General features: G+C 40.0%; 2 protein-coding genes across 2 annotated transcripts; both read left to right on the top strand.

Annotated features, from left to right (window-relative positions):
- Positions 1-1042: 1042 nt before the first annotated feature.
- Positions 1043-13362, top strand: LOC146456599 (histamine H2 receptor-like). Its single transcript, XM_085093095.1, has 4 exons — positions 1043-2371; positions 3522-3735; positions 4051-4177; positions 13234-13362. The coding sequence occupies exons 1-3, from the start codon at positions 1583-1585 to the stop codon at positions 4125-4127; spliced, it is 1080 nt and encodes a 359-aa protein (XP_084949221.1). The 5' UTR covers positions 1043-1582; the 3' UTR covers positions 4128-4177; positions 13234-13362.
- On the top strand, positions 13349-18276 carry LOC146456598 (secreted frizzled-related protein 2-like). Its single transcript, XM_085093102.1, has 3 exons — positions 13349-13834; positions 14252-14314; positions 17205-18276. The coding sequence occupies exons 1-3, from the start codon at positions 13357-13359 to the stop codon at positions 17540-17542; spliced, it is 879 nt and encodes a 292-aa protein (XP_084949228.1). The 5' UTR covers positions 13349-13356; the 3' UTR covers positions 17543-18276.

Raw genomic sequence — 18276 nt, 5'->3', positions numbered from 1 at the left:
ATTTAGAGATAACTAAGCAACAATTGTTCTAAAAAGCAGCAAAATACAAAGCAATGTATGGCGCTTTTTTCCATATTGAAGCTTTATTATCTCTGAAAAATGCATGGTTACCCCCAATATTCTTTTTGGATACCAAAATCACTTGCTAAGTTCTGCTTTCTCCGCAAAGTTTTAAACTGCGCAAAAATATCCCCGTATTAGTAGGCACCACCCATAGGAAACCTGAGTATCTCCGGATGCGCAGAACGTATGCGCAGTAACAATATTGGAAGGGCGGGGGGGGGAACTAGGGTACGAGAAAAGGTGAGAGGTAAAAGGCGTGCCCGTGGCAGGCGTCAGACGGTCCCCATTTTTTTCTCTCACTTTTTCTCGCTCACCTTTTTCCTCCCCCTTCCCAATTACGCCTGACAGGTACGGGAGGCGGATAGAGTCAAAATGCAAAAATGCAGTGATGTATTATCTTAAAAAGCGTGAGTATCAGTTCAATAACTAAAATCAATTCGTTATTCTAGTGACTCTTTTCAGTTTCAAACAAAATTGTGAATCATCTGCAACTGATGAGCGATTCTTTGTCATTCAAAGTTTTGGCTATACTTTGGCTAGCCACGGGTATCCATTGTAAATCCATACCAAACTGCTGATTTTCAGATCGAAACAGCTCAAAAACCACCTACATCGCTCATACAACTAGGGATCTCCTCGGTTAATTATCACCTCACTTTGAAAGCCTACTAAAAGTTTGCCATGAAAAGTGGAATGCTAAAATTGCTATGTTGCTTACTGATATCATGTCCGGCTTAAAACGTGTTTACTTTGCAACTCAAACACGATTCACGACCAGTAATTACCTTTGTTTTATATGCATTTCACTAAATCTTTAGGCAAGTCAGTTTGAGAATACGTATTATGCAAGCGTGACGCCTCTTTTCTTTGTTTTTCGTTTTTTTACACACTTGCTCTAAGATTGATACAGCTGGTTTATTTCGAAATGAAGCAAACTGCTCATTGTTTAGTTCGAAACACCAACTTGTTTTGGTGATAAAAGCCTTTTATGAACAAGCCTGTCATTATTCACAAAGATGTTTGTTTTAGTCGAATTACTCTGGGTTTACAGCTGTATTTAGACCAATTAGGCATGGAAGTGTTGCATTTTTTCTTCTCATTTCAAATAAAAAAAGTGGCTCCGAAATCAATTTAAAAAGCTTTTTCGACAATTGCGCAACTTTATGAAGTCATCTTTCCTCATGCAGGGAAAGTCGAAACTAAAAAACTGAAGGATTGAGAAAACAGTCTCTTAAATAAACAATCTACCAACTTTTCTCATTTTTATTCAAGAACATTGTAGACTCGTGTGCAAGTAAGTAAACACAGAAAATGAGATAGCAATTTTTGAAAATGGATTGAACATTAACATCACCCTGTTTCACAAGCCTTGTCAGCATTCATGGTACAGAGATCAACATCCCTCGCTCAAGCGCTTTGGTCAGTTACTAACTCTCTAGCTAATAGTCAAAGTTTAACTTGTCGTGGATAAAAGGTAATTGCACACCAGAGAAGAGAAAGTTCAAGAGGCAATCAAGCTATGAATTCAACTGCAAACCAAACCACCATGTCGGAATCGCTGTCCGCGTTGTGCGGCGAAGACTTCACAAATTTCATGTTGATGGTATCTGTGCAGTTCCTGTCACTTCTGGCTAATCTTGTGGCAACAATAGCAATTTGGAAACTCCCAGGGCTAGAAGAAAACAAATACCATCTCGTCGTTCGAACGCTGGTTGTAAGTGATCTGTTGATCTCCCTTTCGACGTTGCCATTTTCAATCATTTCCTATGCAAATGACTGTTCTTGGATCGGAGGCACGGTTCTTTGTTCCATTACAGCATTCATATCGACCACGTTCTTAAGTTGGTCGTTTCTAGTCGTCTTCATAATGTGCCTGCTACGTTTCCTCGCAGTAACAAGGCCTCTGTACTACAGGAATCAAATAACATGTGCAAGGGTACAAAAAGCTTTGGTCTTGGCTTTCATATGGCCTTGTGTTCATTTGGTACTTCCTGCTGCAGGTTTCGGTAAATTTAGGTTACACAAGAAAGGATTTTACTGCGCCCTTGATCTCACTCCAGAAGAACCTAGAAATAAGGCCCTACTTTACGCTACAGTGGTTGAAGGAGGATTAGTTACTCTGGCGTTGCTGTATTTTTGCGGAACAATTTTGTGTTTCCTTAACCGGAAACGGAGAGTCAACAGTTTGCTATCAGAGCAGCAGCAACGTGGAGCGGCTATTCACAAGGTTAACAAACAGCACGGCGGCTTCGCTCGCTTGACTTTCGTGATTGTGGGGCTGTTTTATGTTTGTTACGTTCCTTTCTTGGTAAGTTGATGATTTTTTATTGTACCTAAAACCGATCATATATTTGGACTGCGGATCAAATTGATGATCTTGCAAATCACGGACATTCGCAAATGGTGTTAGTCAGTGAGCAGTTGCATGTACGAAAAAGATACCTTTGCGATTAAATTAAAAAGTTCAGGCTCCATCGGGATCCGAACCCATGTTTCAATATACAGGTGTGCACCTGAGCTATCAAGCCCTGACTTCAAGATTGACAGTACAGCAGAGGGCAATTTTAATCAGAAATAGATAAGGGGGTTATAGTTTCTAAAGAAACTGTGGTGCTGCGTCGGTGGGAAGTGCTGGTGTTTCGAGCGTTAGCTCGCAAGCTCTGAAATCTCTTTTCGGTGACTCAACCTTATCGACACGGTTAATAAAACCAAATATCAATATTAATCAGGTCGGGAAAGACTAGTTGCTACCTCGATTAACGTTAGTTGTTACCTGATTAACCTGTTCGATTAACATTGCCTTTTGCAATAGTGTCAGCCCTGCAATCAGTTTGGTTTATTTAACACGTAAAGTGACGTCTTGCACGGGCATCCGTCCACAACAAGACATCCTGCAGCTAGCGTCAAGTATTTAAAACAGTTTATTTGTGCGTTGTGTGGTACCCTGCATTCAAAAGGTCCTATTAACTGCTTTCAAGTCAACTGGAAGCCGGTTATTTCATGCCTTTTTATTCATAGGCTGGCTATGTACAGTTAGGACGTAATTGCAGTGTATGGTGCGGTAAAAATGCATTAGATTTAGATCAGTTGTTGATCTATTTTATTCTTAATTATTTTGTTGTATATCAATTTATTTAGAAGATCTTCTTGAAAACCACGTTGAAATGATTGGAGGCCTCCTCGTAAAATATTTATTATTATTATTATTATTATTATTATTATTATTATTATTATTATTATTTCATTCACGGTTGTTATTTGATTCTGACACGATTGGCGAGTCCCATACAAGTTAAAACTGGGAAGGGTGTGGTTAGTTGCTGCGACAAAGAACAACAACTAGTTTTTGTTACACAGCAAGAACATTGTGACCATTGATCTTATGTGGGCCTATACAAGGAATATTTAAGCCATAAAATGATAATTGTGACTACTGTCTTTCTTCTGTTTTCTTGCAGTCATACCGCGTTTTTATCCTGTCCCGGGGGCCATCTGCATACAACGAAACTTCCTATTTTTATACGGAGCTTCTGGCGCATATTAACCCTCTTCTGAATCCACTGGTATATGTAATGTGTAGCAAGCAGTATCGGTCGTCTATCAAAGAACTCTTTACAAACTGCTCCTGTTACTGCAGATGCAGTTTATGGAGTGAAAATTTTTATTTTAAAGGTGAGGAAAATTGCAATGAATTATTTTTACAAAGCTATTTAGTATAGGTCAAATCATTAATCAGAACGCGAGAATTCCATGCAGGGCGCGGCCCTTTTCTCAAAACTTCCGAAGAGTTTTGGGCCCAAGATGTATTTTTTTTTAAATTTAAATCCTTTTTCTACCAAGTGGACGTGTTTTTTTTTTTTCGCAAAATAAGTCAACTCAAAATAACTTTAAAGAGTTGACCAAAGAAGAGTTATAACGAGGGTCTTACATAGTTAAAATGACTCCATAACATTTATGTCAAGTCTTTCTCTTTTTTATGATCTTCAGATGAGTACGGAAGAAGCATTGAGTTGCGAAAGATGTCGGCGTTTTCGACGAGAACACAGAGTATATTCCTTGACTAGAGAACTTTCATATTTCATAGTCGTACGGAGTGAAATGTTCAAGCAAAGAGGTTATTACAGATTCCTGTGTATATAAAGACGCTGGTATGGGCTTTTGAGCGGTTTCAAACAATGAGACTCTCAGCACTTATTTAATTTTACTATTGAAGAATTGAAAAGATTAGAATGACGTAGAATATGTTGATGTCCACCTATGATATCTATCTGTCTATATCTAATCTAGTAAAAAAAAAGTTATTAACTGAAACGCATAAACTATAACTGAATTTTCGGCAACTGCTATTTTTGTCCTTCAGGGATCTGCCAACGTATGTATCATTCTCGACCCCAGAGCCTTTGGCTTGACTGCGCAAGACAGTCATGCGCAAAAGGGAAGAACTCTGGGGTCGAGAATGAGGTAGGTATTAGACCATTCTCGTCTCCAGAGCTCTTGCGTTTATTTTTTTGTTTTGCTACGATCCAACCGCTGACCAAAAGATCGTAGGTTCTGAGAACGAGGATGGTATTAGATCTACTGGGAAGGACACGCATGCGCTCATTCACCGCATTCTTCTTGGTATCAGGATATTTAACAATTATTCCACGAGCACGTGCTGGATATGAGAGTCAAGGAGAGGTTGAATGGGGTCAAAGACATGCGCAAAATCCATTATTTTCTGTGTAACTTTTGCTCTGACCAAATGATACTTTCCGCTCCCGCTAAAGCAGCACGTACTGAATTCTATCGCTCCTCAAAATGTTGAAAGAAGGCGATTTTCTTACTTTAGTCGTTTGGATATATTTTTCTATCCATGATTACGAGAAGAACTCAGTAGATTTCTTAACTTTATAACGGTACCGTTTTCGAAAATACTTCGTATATAAAAAAAGGTACTTGGAATTTCAGTTGTTTCATCTATGGCTAGTAGAGACTTGACTGATTTTCCTTTGTGGAGATTACATCTAAAATTCACATTGTCTCTTGCTCTGCCCAAAATTCCTCGATAACATGAGGCAACAACGTTGACTCAGAAGGTGGAATTAAAATTACTCGTCTCTTGATTCATTCCGGCTGTAGTTTTCACCACCAAAGGATTACTTTCAAAAAATTGCAAATTGTGTGGGAGGCGATTCACTGCTTTGTACCCAGATTCGTCATGAGATGGAACAGGAGGGTCGTGGAATGGAAAATCGTAAATAGCTCTTTAGTCGCGCATTGCTTTCAGAAATGACCGTCTCCGATAGGACCGTTCTATATAGGAATAAATTGTCCATTTGGTCATTTAAGCTCTTTAAACTGAATTAAATCAATAAAAATACAGGGAAAGCTCGAACGGTTTGTATGGAGTCTCGACACCCATCAAATGAATGCATCATTTGATAACAGCAGGAAACGATCTGCTTAAAAGCCGTAAATTCAAAACTGTTTGGTTTAAAAATTAAAATAAATCTCTTTTCTTAATTCTTTTGTGACTTAATCTACTAGAGAGACTTAAGCGTGATTTCCTATCTAGCTGTGAATTCCCAATTCGTTTTTTACTATCGTCACGTGAGCAATGCTAAACTGGATTGCACGTGCTATTGGTAGCACCGAATAACTTGTGATGGTACTCGTGTATATGCCTGCACGCTGGCAACGCAAATGATTGCGAAAATGTAGGTAAAAAGAGCCCCTAATTTGATTTAAATGCCCTGTCCTTCGTGACTAGCTAGAGGAATTTTTAGTGGTTCTTTGGCTCCAGAGTTAAAACGAAACACTTGGACCTAATCTGTAAGTATGTTAACGAGGTCTTAGCGCCCTAAAATTGCATTAACAAAGAGCAATTAACGGCTTTATTGTGCAATAAGTCGCCTTAATATTGCATGGAATGGAATACAGACCTAAGCCTCACTTGAAAAAATATTTTGATTTAATCTTTTACAGAACACTTCGGGAAGCTGTTCAGCTTAATTTTACCCTTAATAACTTCCTTCTAAAATACAGACGATTAGACATAGTTTTTATTCAAGATTTTATGTCTGTGTTTAAATGCCTGCGTTTTAATTTAGCACTCCTCACTGATTTGTTGCAGTTTTGTTGTGAAACGGTAACCGAAATATATACCGGAAAACGACAATGTAAGCCACCATTCCTTGCTACTGGGCCGGGGGACCCGAGCTAGTCATAGTAGACTAATAGACTTGGCGAGTGGGCTTATACTGAAGAATATCATGAATCGTGAACTCATAACATAGCGCGCCTGCATCCTAATCTCATTCCTATTGGCGTCATCATGGTACATTTCTCACCTTACGCACGGCCGTGCGTCCATCCGATGACCCATGGTGTGCAAGTACTAGTCCGGATGGGGAAAGCATGCACGCGCTATGAGCTTGAAGTTTAATGAAACGCTAAGATTACACCGATATGAGAAACCACTTTCACCTTTTTTTTTTGGACAGAGAATTTTGTAATTAATCAGGAACAAAACCTGTTTTCCATCAATCATTTACTTTATTTTCACTATGTTATAAAAGAATTGGTTCAATCATGCTTTTAGCTCAGTGCGTACAGTATATCGAGTTATGGATGTACTTGGGAAGTTTGGAGAGCACTCAAGAAGCTAGAGTTGCTCTTACGCTTCTCTCGTGCTCTCCAAACTTCCCGCGTGCATCCATAACTCGATATACGCACGCTAAGCATGAACCAATTCTCAATTATAACTGTAGAATGTGGATCGTACTGGATGGTGCAATACGTACATTCTACACAACATGCATCATTATTTTGATAGGTTCGAGAAAAATAGATCGAAAGTACGTAGTTATTTGAACACTCGGGCGGACTTCCATATGGAAAGACAAAACAGCTCCAGGTTGCTTATTTCATGAAAGCTCGGAAATAAGTTTCGGTTTACTAGAAAAATTCACGTTTGCGATTGAATGGATTTCTTCCCCAGTCAACCTGCAGAATTATAAAAGAAATGATCATGAAACGTTCAATTCAGCTGCCAATTGATCTGAAGACAGAGAAAGTGGGTTATCACTCAGTGGAAGTTACTCGGTGTATGAAGTGCCATATATATTTGAACTGCGGATCAGTGAAGGAATAAAAAAATGAGAGAACATTGCAGTACTTTTGTGTGCAAGTTAAGCAGTTACGACAAGAAAGCCTGAGAAATTCAGGCTTTAGACATTATGGTGTAGGCGTGTGTTCTAAGTATTAGCTGGTTTCCTCCATGGCCATTGTTAGGACAATGAAACATCGGGTGATTGCAGTAGGATAGATGAATGACCGACGGGAGCTAGCGCTTGGGTGCATGTTGGACGGGGAAAGACGGTTGGTTAAAAACCCTTAGGGCTTTGTTGATGTTGTTGTTGACAACAAGCAGCTCAGAGCTCGCAAGCCGGAACCCGCTGCTCGCGGCAGCCCACAGCCCGATCTTACGGTGTCGGAATGTACAGTCTGTAATTACGGTCCCAATACAGCAAAACTCTTTACCCTGCTTGAGAAAGTTAAATAAAATGCAAAACTTACACAAAAAAAACAGAAAATACTTCACAATATCGAGGATTCTTGTATTCATTTTCAAAGTACCACTTGATCGGATAGTAAAGTTTCATGAGAATGCAAGTATTCTCGAAAAAAGGAAAAGAGAATTATTATTATTATTATAATGCAGAAACGCAGGCCCCTAGTGACGTTAAACCGTGAAGGAATTTGAGGGTTAAGTTGGGGACCGTTTACGTGGAAGTTTTCGTCGAAAGATGACCATTTCTTCTCGGTATTTGGTCATTTTCTTGTTGCTGTTATTTCTGCGGTTTTAGCCTGGGTTAAGTTGATGCCGAGATGATTTTATTCCTGTTCTAAACACAGTTGTAAAATGTGTTCTCGGAATAAAACGCGACGAAAAATGCCATGTAAATAGTCACTTTTCAGGAATAACATAATTTGGTTTCCATTTGTAAAGAAAGTTTAATTAGCCCATGGAGCTACAAAACAATAGAGGCCACATTGCGTTATTCTCATTTGATCGTTCCGGTAATACATAACATTTTTAAAACGTAATAGTGTTCTTTATGACAATTTTTTCTTGGGCGGGGTGAAGTCCATCTCGGGAGAGATCACTTCGTCTCGTAGTTTCCGCTGATCTAAACGAAAAGATTTTTCATCCAGGGACGAGACTCATCTTAGCTCTCATGTAAACGCCCTTATCTAAGTATCGCCAGTCGATTTTAGTATTGTTCAACTTGCAGGCGTTTACCTGATTACATTTGTGACAACTCATTTATTACCTAAGGAAAAGGTTTTTGTTTGTTGGAAGAAAGAGAGGATTTAAACGGCAACAGCCAGTCTGTAATATTTCGCCTGAAGACATGCACTTGCCGAACTCCGTGTACAGTTTCAGAAGTAGATCAGTAAAAACCCCTTATTGTAGTACGCTTCACATGAAATTAACGCGAATTTTTTACGTCGATCTTTGAGTGTTAATTCCGACACCAAGTGGAGCGTCTATTTCCGCGACTTTAATTTCTATTTTTCTACTCCACATTCTTGGGCAGGGAAGTACAGTATTCAAACAGCGGTTCTCTTTGTTTAGCATATTCCAACCTTTGAATACACCGCTTATCAGTTACTTTAGGTTAACTCTAGATATCACATTTGTCTTTCTCAGGATATGCGTCAGTGCATTTAGCCTAAGGACGAAACAGCCTTGAAATCACCAACGTTTTCTTACTTGATAGAATACGAGATCTTCACACTCGCGTTGATTTCCTTCATTTGGAAATTTAGCCTTCTCGTTAAAACTATTTCCCCTCAATTCGCGTCAATTGCTACAGTACAATAACGCAACTTGAAAAAGGAGAACAACTAAAAAAGAGAAAAATATGTTTGTCTGCGCCGTTCACTTTGCAACCGGAAAACTTAAACAGAGGATAAAAGCAAACATTATAGCCTTCAGTAGCCCAATAGCCACTTCAGTTAAGTTCGTTTTCCACTTGACATTTTTGTGGTGGTGAAAGGCATTTCCACCCCCCGATGTAGAAAATCATAGTTTTCCTGTTTTACTTAATTATCGGTTAACCACTGTAGGCGTCAAGAGCTGACAAGCTACGATAGTAATCGGCTCATCATGGCTTTGCCTTCCCCGGTTCACTCCGCTCCCATGGGTTGATTGGCGCGTGCCACATTTCATGACGCAATTCCGTTTGCCTTGCTTAAATATGGGCACTGATTCATCAACGGAGTTTAGTTTTGTAACGATTCATTTGCGCAGCTCGAAAAGGACCACAACCATTCAAATCCTTCATCTTTGCGTAGGCTACATTGTGACTTAGTCATCGCTTGCTTCTTTGCTGTCGGAGGTAAGGTTTTATAAAATAGGGAAGGTAGATTTGTAGCTATCACGGTAAGCTTAGCGCGGCTCGCGAATGGCTAGCGACTGACAAACCGTGTGCCAAGTCACTTTAACTGTAAGACAACTTTAACAGTATACAGATACAGATGTAAGGGCCCCTTCTGAAGCATTGAAAACTCAAATTTAAGGAGTAATGTTCGCGGAAATGACTTGACAGAAGCAAACGAAAGACTGAAATGATAAGATAGCATGTTCAGAGAACAATTTTCAGATCGAGAACAATTTTCCGGCGTTCACCACTCGTTTCCTGGGGTACAGTACAGTACAGTACTGAGTTACAGTAATCTGTAGGAAAGAGAACGTAAAAACAAAAGAAAAACAGAAAACAAAACCAAAACATGATATAAGGATCAAGAGGTCATGTTCTAAACTGGATCAATAAAAAGTGGTGAAAACTTAAAATAAAACCGAATGCAAATTAAGGGAAAGTCGGTATGCACCCAGCAAGCTAAAACCAACGGATGTTTTGCAAAAAATGTAACAATTTTTATACAGTTCATTCAACGTTACCTGGAATGGAATTCATTTCTGTGGGAAAAAGTAAAAACATTCAGTCAGAAGAAAGCGTTATGTTGACACCATGAGCCACCGAGGATGTGTGAAAAAAATCATAATTGATCGCTGACTGAGAGCCGCGTCCTAGAAAATTTGTTTGGCGTTAGGGAGCTTAAGCAACGACGACGGCAACGGCAACGAAAACGTCGCCTGAAAATCATCTTTATTTCATTTGGGCTACTTCGCGATTATTTCAACTCGCTTAACTTTTACAATAATGGCGAACTATCCAGGAACCAAATTCGTAGGAGTGGCGTACAAGTTAAGAAAGAAAATGAAAAATTTACCGTCGTGCGTTCACGTTCTCCACAAAACCTTAAAGGCTTGTTTCCATATGATCCCGGATAGCAGATCGCAGATCTGCGATCGTCTGCGATCATATGGAAACTTACTTCTGCGATCGTCTGCGATCTTGCGATCACGATCACAGACGATCGCAGAAGATAGAACCATGTTCTATCTCCTGCGATCGTCTGCGATCGTCTGCGATCATCTGCGATCAATTGCGATTGTGCGATCATATGGAAACCAAAGTTTTGCGATCCGCGATCGAAACGCATCCCATAATATTTCGAGATTCAACGCTCGTGTGTTTAGACTGCAAGCAGTCCCTTTCTGGTTAGTCGAGATGGTGTGCTCATAGCGCAGCAAGACTGGAGCTATTTCGCGCGACCTTTCGACTATCCAGAAAGGGACTGCTTGCAGTCTACGTGTGTTCGATTGTAGGAACGGTCTACGATATGAAGGTGTTTACTATCGCAGCCGCAAAGATTTTAACGACAAGAACAAAAAGGCCAGCTATTGGGACCAAATCTGGGAGAAGATTCATTTATCGGCCGAGGAAGCGGAAGCCAAATTTCTCCAAAATAACAACTGCATACGGTCGTTATCGAATCCAAAACCGATGTTTTCGACGGTTTTGGAGCTGGCGACGACTCGCTTAATCATGACAAACAGAAGACGTAAATTTGCCCTCAGCAAAATTTCCGCTCCTCCACGTTCGCGATGTTGTTTGCTTTTCAGGCTACACACGCGTGTATATTTGACGTTTTCGCTGACCAAAACCTGTGATTGCGGTCGGCTCTGCGATCGTTGGGATTATATGGAAACAGCCTTGCGATCGTTTGCGATTGTTTGCGATCTGCGATCTGCTATCAACGATCGTCTGCGATCGTCTGCGATCATATGGAAACCAGCCTTAAGTGTGGCCATTTCACGTTGTTGTTTTCCAGAGGACGGCAAAGAAATGTATTAAAATGTAAAACGCACGTGCAGAGTGATTGTTTTTGCTCATTAAACCTATTGTTTTGCGGTGTTTTCGTTGCCGTTGCCGTCGTCGTTGCTTACTGAGCTCCCTCTTATCTCAGCCTTACCATCAACTGTTACCAACGGTTTGATTAAATGTTAATTGAATAATTAAAATTGTATGATAAAAGAAAAAGATAAACCGGCCTGAAGTTGAAACTTCAACCGTCCCCACGATCAGTGCAAGTGAATATTTCAGCAGAACTTTTCAGTCCCTCTTTAGATCAAACTTTGCCTTCCAGAACATTCTCTACTGCGGCCTACAGAGTGACAGGATTAGCGAAAAAGTTCCCCAATTTTAAGACAACCAAGAAAGAGTTTTTATCGAGCCTTTTTGTCAGTAGGTACTGAGGCGCAGTCACTCACGTGCAGTCACGTCCTGAAGACTGCACGAGATCTAATACCAATTCTCATTACTAAAATTCTTGTAAGCTTAGCTTAATTAAGGGGCTTGGACCCATCTAGGGAGAGTAGCCGTTGTTCAGGTCGGCTCATGCACCGATCTTGTTGACGCAATACTCTGATCTTGACCAAAACTGAACTACAAACGTTTATATAGTGCCACTCCACGGTCAAATGCAACGTAAGCGTTTTTTACTTGATTGGAGACCGTGTGAGTCCTACGAACACTTGAAACTTTTTTGGTAAACCGTAAAATAATTTAGTAAACTCGCAGACTCACAAAAAAAACTTATCAGCTTAAAAACCGTATTTTTTTACGTTTGGCCGAGGTCAACTCCACGACAGTAAACAGTAACCTGTTAATACGTTGCGCGCCGACTATGTCGACACGAAGAAATACGAGTTCTTCCGGACCGATACGAGTTTGTTGGCAGCCTTCGAGGCCAACGAAAACCTAGACAAGGTACCAGATACTGCCAAACATGGAGCTGATTTTTAATTATTAAACAAAACGTACAAATGCATAAGTGATCACGAGGCGAACTGAGTGTACGTGGGTTGCCTTAAAATGTTTTCGCTGAAGTTTCTTCGTCCAAAAAAAGAATTAATCAGGAAAACCACTCAACCGAAAAACCCCCTCACTCACCATGTCTGTTTTCTTTTCGAGTTTGGGAAAGGGCAAAACTTTCTCTCCTGAACTGGCGTTTTGCGTGCTGAAATAGTAACCAAATGCGCCAGGGTTGCATTAAACTGGCAATCTAAGAAGATAACAGACCAGACGAAGCTTTTATACATGCTAAAAGCCAGCGCCATCAGTTTTGTTTACTCAAATAATAAAAACGGACAAACTCTAAACGTTTTACAGTAGGTAGGCTGGCCAAATGGCACTTGATATTTATATTAAGGTCGAGCTTTTGTCAATCGTTGTGTAGAATCAATTGTTGGATTAGCGATGCAAAAGTCTGGTCATTAACTGAAAGTTTTGTCAGCTTTGAAGGTGTGAAAAGTCCAACGCTTGAGTAACACCTTAAACTGTTATGATTAGCTGGTAACCCTTTTAATCTGCGTGGGATAGAAAGAACGCGCAAAATGTTGCTTCCAGAAGTAAAACAGATCAAACAAATACCAAGACATGTCATAAAAATTAATTAGCATTGCATCGCGACGGCTTGTTTTTCTAGCTGAGGAGCACAATTTTTCTATTGTTTCTCGCAAATGATACGTAGAGCTCTTACACCTTCAACATATCAATTCCAATAGGCATGTGAAATTAGAAAGGTTGAAATTTTTTTTGAGACGTTTAACAATTGTAGCCCCCATTTTCGATTTCCGCGCTTCAGTTGGTGTTCCGTCCGAATACAAAGACTCATTAAGAATTTCAGCACTTCGATAAACGACACGCGCAAATGTTTCACGTGCCTTTGTAGCCCGTAAAAATAGTTGACAGTGGCTTTTGTCCTTTGCAGAAGCTGGAAATTCGATCAATATCCTTACAAGCACCGCCCCCAGCTCACTGATTAAAATACGCGCTGGTTTGCTTGCGTCTGGAAGTTCGTGGATCGACGCAGACAGCAAGAACAAGTTTCATCATGTCGCTTCTCCTGAGATGTACCATCTTTCTTCTTGTCGCCCAAACATCGCAAGCTTATACGTCCAGGGGACGTTGCCAACCAGTGCCTGATTTCTGTCGGAACTTGACGAACGGAGATAGCTACACGCATATGCGACTTCCAAACCCCTTCAACAATTATCACTTAAACGAGACTATCGAAGCTATTAGCCCTTGGCAGAGTCTTGTCGGCAAGTGCCATGCCGGTCTCAAGTTGTTCCTGTGTGCGATTTATGCCCCGATTTGCCTCCATGACAAGGAAACTGGCTTGGTAGTCACCATCAAACTCTGCAGATCGTTTTGTTTGACCGTGCGAGAAAGCTGTGAACCAGTTATGATGAGATACCGCTATCCGTGGCCCACTCATTCAGCCTTCAACTGCTCGGAATACGTAGATGACTTGATGTGTGTCCGAGAGGACTTCGTAAAGAGTACGCTTGCGCCACCCACACCTTCAGGTATAAGCGATTACATCGTATTAGCGTTTGCAACTTATTTTGTAGTTATTGTACTTCGCTGGCGAGTTGATAAAAAATTTCAATCGGGGGAGCTTTAATTTTAATAATTGCTCATCTAAACTACGCACCTAAGGTAGTAACACACCAGCGTCTGCAACCATTCTTTCAATTCTTTTTCGGCTTGCAGCGCAATGCATCTTCCATCGCTGTCGTTTCTCTCTCCTTTACTTTAAAGATCACAGCAGACCACACCGGTGGTCAAAGTGTGAAATAAATTTGCGCAATTCGCATCTTTGATTTCAAGTATTTGCTACGGAAAGGGTTCACCGGGGTGGAGCGGTGTACCACAAGGAATGTTCACATGCCACAAGCACTTGATTCATAGACGGTACTTACGGGTTTTTACGGATCTTTCAGGAAATGATGTCTGTGATTCAAGAGAAGCAGTGCTACAGAGAAAAGTGTGTGACTCTGACTTAGGTAAGCCCTACAAATTAGACGCTTCAAAACCAACGTTTCCTATTCAAGTCAAAAATATACAAAGAAAGCATTTACACAATACACTTCTGAGCTTCAAAGTAAAGCAAAGGGTTCTTTTTTTTCACCGTTTGTGTCTCTGTTTACGTTCTATATCTAAGAAACCATTCCCGTTAGGACGTGACGCAATTTCGTTTTCTTTCGTCCAAGATAATAGAAATTGAGCGTGGGATGGAAATTTCTCGCCTCTGAGCTTTAAAGAGGTGTCAACGACCATAGAAATGGCTAGGCAATTTTTGACCCTAGAAATTCCTTTACCACCAAACGTCACTTTATGTGGAGCTGTACTTTTGCTTGACGTATTCTAATTTAAACCAGAGGGAAGCTTGAACTACATTTATCGTCACAACCATCCTCCGTTTTCCTTCGCCAATAGTAATAAGCTTTTAATTCTAATTCTTACCTCAAAAGGGCAATCCGCTATTGTCATACGTTATGTCTGATGCTATTGTACTGTTTCTTATTCTTAGCAAGTGGAATTACCATGACAAGAGAGTCTTAATTCTCATATTCCCTAGCATATAATTAAGACCGTAAAGGGAAAATACGCTTTAAGGCGAAGACACGGAAATTTCAAAATAAACTTTCCAGATTTGGTTGAGTTTACATAAGATAAAGCCAAGGTTCCGTGCGCAACTTGTTGAAGTGTTTAGACTGGGTTGCTCATAAGCACCGCCGCAACCAATGACAGATCAATTATTAGTTCAAATAAACGGCATTTATTACTTATGAGCGTATTAATTTCACGTCTGTCAACAGGGAAGGCTTTGGAACACGCTAGGTCGCTAGGAATGGGTTCCTGTATAGATATAAGTAGCTCAAGCTAGCGAAAATGTTGGCTCAGTTTCCACTCAACACTCGTAGAAGCTGTATCCGCCCAACACGAGAATTTGGCGGAATATTTTCAAACGACTCTGACCGCAATTTCCTTTAATCTCTGCATCGTTTTTTTAGTTGGTTGAGAATCAGGTCAGGAGAATTCAGACGCAAAGTCTTCAAGTGACTACTGTAAATTAGTTTTCACGACTTGTGGATAGTTTCGGATCAACTGAGAGAAATAATTGTTTTTTTTTATCAAAGTAATTAGCCTTCAACTTTGCTCCATGTCTGCGCGAGAAAAAAGAAAGAAACGAAAGATAACAAAAAAGGTCATGCATCCCAGCTTGATATTTGTTTAAAGGTCGTTTTAAAAACATACAATATGGCAATTTATTTATTTAAAAGCGGACCCACAGATGCCTCTTATTACCCAGTGTATCAACGTTTGAACTCTTTAACAGTTGAGAACTTTTTAAGATAAAAATTTCTGTCATTTGGCTTCTTAAAAGGTAAAGATAAGAAAAACCTGTAACCAAGAATGGAGTTCTCGAAGATACGAACCTTTTCCTGAAAGATAAGCAACAGACATCCACAAATATTTTCCGCGTATGGCGTGGATGAGATATGAGAAAATGACATGACTTTCAATTCAGAGAATACCGTGTTTTTTGCGTATGTCAGATAACTCCGAGTGTGCTAAATAAAGTTTAAAGTTGTTTACTACTTTCATCAAAGTGTTGACATGTAGAATGCGTAGATTAAGGATAACAAGTGCAATGTTTAATCTGCAATGCAAAGAGACCAACGCGAACTGTTGACTGGATTGTACATAGGAAAAGCGTTCAAAACAAGAAGAAATGCAGTAAAAGTATTAAATAACCTTAATGAGAAATGTCCTTCTAAAAATATTTTAAGTCAGCTGTATTACCTATCTCTTTTGCCCAAACTCAGGTCCCCACTATTGCGTCTGGTTTGAAATTGTAAACTATCAGTATGACAATGATTTAAACGGTGTGAAAGCTACTCGACAGTTCTTTTTGCGATATCTTCAAGTGGAAATATTATCCGTTGTTTTTGAACACTTGCAGGAAATATCTGAAGAGCTACTCATAAACTTTTTTGGCAACGGGGATAGCGCACTGTTTATACCAGTAGGATCAGGGATTAAATGAAGCTTGTCTCGCTGTCGATACAATGACCAAATAAATATTTACTAATTAAAGAAGTGGTCATAGTGAGTGGCAACCAGGACCTACCTTGATTAGGGGTTGGAGGGTTTCACACACACAAAAACACCTATCTGATCAACCTTATAGACAACAAGAGGAGCTAGCTTTGAACCTTTTCCCGTTGGCTAAACAATAAAGACACCACCTTTAATTGTTGGGGGTTGAAGGGTACAATCATAGATCTGAGACTACCATTTTTTGTGGCTTCGCTGGCTATTTCTTAAGTCTGTACCAAGTGCCCTTCAAAACAAACTAGGCTCGATTTCCGCCACTCCCTTGGATCCAGTTTTCTTCCCCGAGGGGTTATTTCCCGCCGGAACAGTGGCTGGTATTCGAGCCTTCTTTAGAACTTAATCCGCAAATGTGAAAGGGTGAGCTACTGAATGTGAGCCAAGCAAGAGAGGCCGTACAAGGGAAGGTTTCAGTACTGTTGTGATATAAGCACAAGCGTAAGAAAAATTGTGTCTTAGTAGGTTGTGAAGCGTAGTGATTTTAATCAGTTTCGTTTGCTTATAAACTCAAACACCGAAGGATGAGGGGGGGGGGGGGGGGGGGCAAGGGGGCATACGCATGCGCAGTACTGGTAAACTCTTGTACAGTATTTATCTCACACAAATTGTGACGATGTGGCACAAGCGTTTCTGTAAGAAGAAAAATATCTTTTTTTTCCGCTTCTGCTTATCTCACACCGGTTCACGGGGGATTTCTTTCATGCCTGTGCTCGTGGTAATCGCACCTTCCTGACGCCTGACGAGTTAACGTTTCGATTTCATTTTGTTTTGCAGTGATCAGAGCTGGTGTGATCAGCACTCGTCCTGCAAAGGGCCAAGGTTGGAACACACTTCTCAGAATCAAGCGGCACCAAAAGAGGTCCAGTAAGGGACAGACACGCAACTCAAGAAAAGCTAAGAAAACTGCGGATCCTAAGTTTCCTAACCGCGTGGGGGTGCAGAACAATGGATGCTTAAACTTGAAAAGGCTAGAGGAAAGTGACCAGGATCATTTAATCATACTCCAGAGGCAATTGTTGAAAAAGAGACCTAAGTATATCGTGAAAGCGATTGTACCTTGGAACAGGAAATACAGAAGGATGATGAAGAAAAATCACTGTAAATGGCTTTAAAAAGCTGAGCAGTTTCTAAACGGAATGGAAACACGGTGAAATATCTTCCAACCCACTCATCGACATGTCTCCATTTGTGTGAAATCGTTTTGGCTAAATATCAAGTGTTTTTTTTTCTGTACCATTGTTTTTTTGTTGGCCAAGTTGGTTCCTTTAACACCAGCAAATGGACAGATTTTTTTTTTCATTTAAGAAAGTCTGTGAAGTTTTGTATAGGGATTAAGCTATTCTAGTGTTGTAGAAAACCTGGTTTATAAATATCTTAGAAACTTGTAATAGTAGGTATTTTTACGTACAGAATCGTAATAACTTCAATATTTCTGGCAGAAAACATAAATTAAGTCGTTCATTCATTAATTCAAATGGCTTCCATTTTAAAGTATTTTTTTTTACCGTTTTAGATCTTACAGAATATCACAGACAATCCAATACAATTAACGAAAGCTATGTGACACAATTAAATTGTCTCAGTTAATAGCCAGTGGCCCAATCTTGGAATGCTAGCTATGTCTATAGTGTGTTGGAGGCTTCATGTTATGTATATTAGTGTATATCTAGTATAGTTTGTTTGTATCATTCTTTGAGCTTCACGTCCACGTATTTGTGAATTATATCAGTCATGTTTTCGAGAGCTGAATTTTAACGTAGTGAATTTTTAGAATACCTAGTGCCTTGTCATGTAAATAACCTTTTACTACCAGCTTCATTCCTCGATTAAATTGTTTCTAAATTTA

This window comes from Pavona decussata, unplaced genomic scaffold (genome assembly GCF_977016875.1).
Source record: "Pavona decussata unplaced genomic scaffold, jaPavDecu1.1 SCAFFOLD_254, whole genome shotgun sequence".
NCBI lineage: Eukaryota > Metazoa > Cnidaria > Anthozoa > Scleractinia > Agariciidae > Pavona > Pavona decussata.
The sequence above is the reverse complement of the archived record's forward strand: the minus strand, read 5'-3'. Positions and strand labels throughout refer to the sequence as shown.

Bases quoted from the DNA above. Each gene is read 5' to 3' on its own strand.
- LOC146456598 (XM_085093102.1), top strand. From the start codon at position 13,357: ATGTCGCTTCTCCTGAGATGTACCATCTTTCTTCTTGTCGCCCAAACA. The intron at 13,835-14,251 runs GTATAAGCGATT...CGGATCTTTCAG, and splicing joins TGCGCCACCCACACCTTCAG to GAAATGATGTCTGTGATTCA. The intron at 14,315-17,204 runs GTAAGCCCTACA...TTTGTTTTGCAG, and splicing joins AGTGTGTGACTCTGACTTAG to TGATCAGAGCTGGTGTGATC.
- LOC146456599 (XM_085093095.1), top strand. From the start codon at position 1,583: ATGAATTCAACTGCAAACCAAACCACCATGTCGGAATCGCTGTCCGCG. The intron at 2,372-3,521 runs GTAAGTTGATGA...GTTTTCTTGCAG, and splicing joins TTTGTTACGTTCCTTTCTTG to TCATACCGCGTTTTTATCCT. The intron at 3,736-4,050 runs GTGAGGAAAATT...TATGATCTTCAG, and splicing joins TGAAAATTTTTATTTTAAAG to ATGAGTACGGAAGAAGCATT.